This window comes from Belonocnema kinseyi, chromosome 5 (assembly GCF_010883055.1).
Source record: "Belonocnema kinseyi isolate 2016_QV_RU_SX_M_011 chromosome 5, B_treatae_v1, whole genome shotgun sequence".
Taxonomy (NCBI): Eukaryota; Metazoa; Arthropoda; class Insecta; order Hymenoptera; family Cynipidae; genus Belonocnema; species Belonocnema kinseyi.
The window spans coordinates 115,440,556-115,445,203 of NC_046661.1; the positions used below are offsets into that span (position 1 = coordinate 115,440,556).

The 4,648-nt window shown below is 27.7% G+C and overlaps 1 protein-coding gene across 1 annotated transcript in view; it reads left to right on the forward strand.

Annotated features, from left to right (window-relative positions):
• The first annotated feature begins 1,653 nt into the window (after positions 1–1,653).
• The window catches only part of LOC117173846 (glutamate receptor ionotropic, delta-1), a 17,898-nt gene continuing 14,903 nt past the window's right edge, over positions 1,654–4,648 (forward strand). Inside the window, exons 1-2 of the mRNA XM_033362493.1 lie at positions 1,654–1,707; positions 2,078–2,254. Of these exons, the coding sequence (XP_033218384.1) occupies positions 1,654–1,707; positions 2,078–2,254 (231 nt within the window). The remainder of the gene's footprint in view (positions 1,708–2,077; positions 2,255–4,648) is intronic.

Here is a 4,648-nt window from a genome sequence, read left to right on the forward strand (position 1 = left end):
ATTTTCAACCAAACAGTTGTGTTTTTAAACGATGAAGGATTCAATGTCTCCCGAAATAGATGAATTTGTAACGCAAAAGATATAATTTAAAACAAAAAATTTTTTTAAAGAAAATTCTTAAATTTTAAACAAAATAATAAAATAAACTTCAACTTCAGTTTATCGAAATTTTCTTGATTCTTTCAGGGTTTCCCTGAAATTCCATGACTTTCCTTTACATGTAGCAGCCCTGGGAATTTAAAATGGCACTTTCTAATTCCGATATGAGTATTTATAATTATTGTGAAAATACATTTTTATAAAGGTGCCATTCAGAAACGAATCTGAAAGATTGAGAAAGTGAAAAAAGTAATGACCGATATTTTGGGACAAAAAATTAATTAGAAAATGATTCAATGTACTAAAACATCTTCTTATTTTTTCTCTTTTTTAACATAAAATTATTGTTTGGCAGTTCTAAAGAGATCGCATTGTCATTCGCAAATAAAATAATTAAAAATTATAAAACTCCGTCAGAGGAAGCTAAATTAAAAAATCAGGAAGAAATTAAACCCATACGTAAAAAAAGTATTTGTTTTTATCAATCTATGACCGAATAAATTCTGAGCCTTGAGGTCATTATTTCCATTTCTTCTGTTAATACAATTGTCCATCATTCCGTTGCCCTCGCCCTAACAAAAAACCTAAATATTTCTCACTTCCATAATATTCTTCAATCATTTTTAGGAGTCTTTCTTCCACATGAGGAAAGTAATTGGTTCGACACCTGGACACCAAGTTCGATTGATGTGTAATTTTATATGCTATATAGGCACAGAAACCCATAAGTGCACGTGTGAATGATTGCCCTACATATACAGTGGAAAAAAATACAAATACATATATACAAATATAAAATGTGGGGACACCCTGAATTGTCATGTGCGTTCTTCCCACTTTTTTTGCAGGGTCGTAATGGTAACAAGTGTCAGTATCGATTTACCTGACATCTCGTTATGTTCCCCAGAACCGTGGTACCTCTGGACTTCTATAGAGCTTCAAACCCAAGTCAGAGTTCAACTTGGAAACTTGCTTTCCACCCCCTCCTTTTTTGTCCTCAAAAAAGTTAAAAATACATTTTTTATTCCACATAAAATTGATTTTAAATTAGATTATATTGTTGATTTATTATTTTTCCTGTAGGTAATACAATTATCGTAAAACCTGACGTAGATCTAATTTTCGGGAAGAAACGTGCAAGGGTTCGATTTTGTTATTTGAAAAAAAAGCAATTATTACATCAAAAGTGGAGGGTAGTCGTACTTTTGACTAACCCTTTAATTTTTTACTCTTTTTTCATTCTTTAAACTGCTTTTCGATTTTGTTTCTTTTGGCGGTTTCAATCACTGTGCTCTGTATATGTGCATTAGTTTCTCTCATCATTTTTGAGGGATCTTTATTCTTGTATGGGTTTTGGGGAAAAAACTGAAAGTATGAAAAGGACTAAAAGAATTAAGAAGAGGAAGTGCCACAGACAATTTTTAAGCATTTTCGGAATTTATTATAATTGTGAATTGTGAATTAAGAAGATAATTGTGATCGAATTATGGGAATATAAAAAGAAGAATTCGTCCGGGGAAATATGAGGGGAGCAAAATAATTTTGTGTTACAGAATGGTTTATAAAATGAAACCGATGCCTCCTGAAATTCGGATTACAAGCTGGGAGGTAATTTAGATTTAAAGATTTTTGACAATTTTTTAAAGCGTATTTTATAAAATGAAAAGTAAAGATTAATTACGAAAATATCTAGCGTAATTCGGTCATTTTGAACCTTTTCAAAAATGTTTGATTAAGAAAAGGGGAAACATCCCCACAGTGACTAATGCAACCTGCAGTGAATAATACTTATTTGAAAGTACATCTAAAATAGAAAAATTACTAATTTTAATGTATTAATAAGTATAGTGTCTTAAACAATTTTTAAATTAAATTAATTATTTCACATAATTTAATCATTTTAATTAATGATTATCCACTACACATTTTTTCCAGTTAACTAAATTTAGTAAATTCTCAATTTTTAACATTTTCGCAGGACCCCCCTTATTCGTCCATTCGAGAAAGAAATGGTGTTCTCTATGGAGTAGGATATGCTTTTCAAGTTTTGAATTTGCTAAAATCAAAATTAAACTTTTCATACAAAATTGTACAACCAGTATCTCAAGAACTCGGAGACGAGAATGAGGGCATCATGAGCATGCTAGTTAAAAATGTAAGTTATTGACAATAATTTAATATTGGTTTTAATCATTTGCAATAACTAAATCGTTTCGAAAATAATTTTATTCGATTTTATTGTAAAATCATTTTATGGAATAATTTGGTTTATATATTATTATAAGAAATCTAGATTATCAAGTTTAATTTATTTTTCTGTGTACCATTTTTTTTCAAGTTTTCTAAAAGCAATATTAGAAAGGGAAAAATAGAAAATTGGATCGACCTCCTTTTTACGCGTCAAAATTGATTCCAAAGATTGTCTTATTGATTTCTGCACTTTTTCATAAAAGTGGAGTCTAGTATTGAATTTTTGAATCAATGTTTTCAGCTTTGTTTCTAACTTTGAAACTTAATATCCTAGATATTTAATAAGTCGGTGAATTTGAAATTTTTATGATTAGCTGCTGAATTTCCTTTTAGTAAATGAGTTTTTATTTTATTTTGAAGCTAAAGAAATTTGAATTCTTTTTTAAACAAACATTTGAAATTGAATCTGAAAAAAATTGTACTTAAAAGCAAAATAAATTTGAGAAAATAAATGAGATCACGTTTTACCATATTTACAAAAAAAGTCTAGTCATAGTCATTTACCAGTTATAAAATTTCAGAATATTAACGTGCGGAAAATAATTTTAATTAACAAATGAAAAGTCCTTAACTGAAACAAGGCTGAAATCTTACTAATTTCCAAAAATTATGAAATTTCTGACAGTAAAGAAAATTATGTATATTATGAAATTCTTTCAAATAAATAATACAAACATATTTTTTCTAAATTTACTTAATTTCAGATTCATCCGCAGAGCCAAAAATATCGAATTATTATAATTTTTTTGTCATTTTGGTATCTAGGGGATTATTTTGAACCAACAAATTTTCAACTTAATTTGATAAAAATAAAAAACTAATTGAAAATTTTGAAAATGTGCATGGATATTATCTGATGGAAGTGTACCTTTTAGAAATAATAAAAATATTGCATCATCCCAATATTTTCTCACTAATAAACCCGATTTAAAGGGGAAATGTCAATTTTATAACAGGATATTGTGAAAAAACTTCAAACTTTAAAAAGAAGAAATAAATATGAAAATTTAAATTATTTCTTAAAGTTTTTAGCCTCTCTAGGGTAAAACTTGGTTAAAAAAGGTTGCAAAATTTCAAAAGTGTGTTTGGCCCTAAGGAAGAATCCAGGGAAGAATCCAGGAGGCATTCTAGAAATACCTTATCAATGTAGAAAATAGTATGAACACTTAACTATTACCATAAATAAGGTCAAAAACTTCTAGAAATACAATTTATATTTACAAAGTTATTCTAATTTTTCGAAAAGATTGAAATTTGACGATTTTTTGCATCTTTGATATCTATTTTCTTATTTTAATAGAAAAATTATCAACTCAATTTATTCAAAATCAAAACTTATTGAAAATATGGAAAATAAGCCTGCATATTATCATAACAAAGTCTAACTTTTAAAAATAATACAAATATTAAAAATACATTACATTTCGATATTTTCCAAAAATTGGAAAAGCTTTTAAAATTGTTCTTAATTTTTATGTTCTTTCCCTTATTTTATTTACAACTATCCATAGTATTTTTCTAAATTATTCAGATATATTTAGAATTTTTCCACCAGATTCTTCTCTTATCTCGAAGTTGTTTCAAAATAGTTAAAAATCTTCAAAAATGTGTAAATACTTACAATAGTTTCTCAAAAATCATTCTTTATTGTATGCCAATCATTTCCAGTAATGTTGGTAAAAGTATTTATTTATTTTATTTTATGTTTTCATCATGGGGCAAGTACAATCATTATTTGAATTTTTGTAACTTTTTTTACAAGAAGTTTAACCCTGGGATCCAGATTATAAGAAATTTTTTTCAAATATTCTAATAATTTAGCAATTTCTAGCAGTTTTCTATACAAGAAAATACTCACCTAATTTCTTGAGATTGAAAAAATATATTTAGAGTTTGCGGGTATTCAAACTTACGCAAAAAGATTTTTGTAGTTTTGCATTTTTTTAAATACACATATTACTTTCAAATAAATGCCTTGTCAATAAAAATTATAGCTGATACAAAGGGAAAACTCATATTTGGTATCTGATTAGAAAGAAAAATGCTTGGCACCGCTAAAAATCATCAGAAGTACGATTTCTTAAGAACAGAGAGATATAAGAATATAATTGAGACAATGAGAATGAGAACTAGGTAAAGCCCACTTGGAGATCACCCTCAATAACAATTGAAAGAAAATGATTTAGATGCCTACTTCAAGTATGCTATACCCAGTTGTCATTCTCAGTACCTTAATTGTACCCCTGAAATTTTTTAAGAAGAAAGACCCAAATTTTTGGAACTTCCGGGGGGGGGGGGG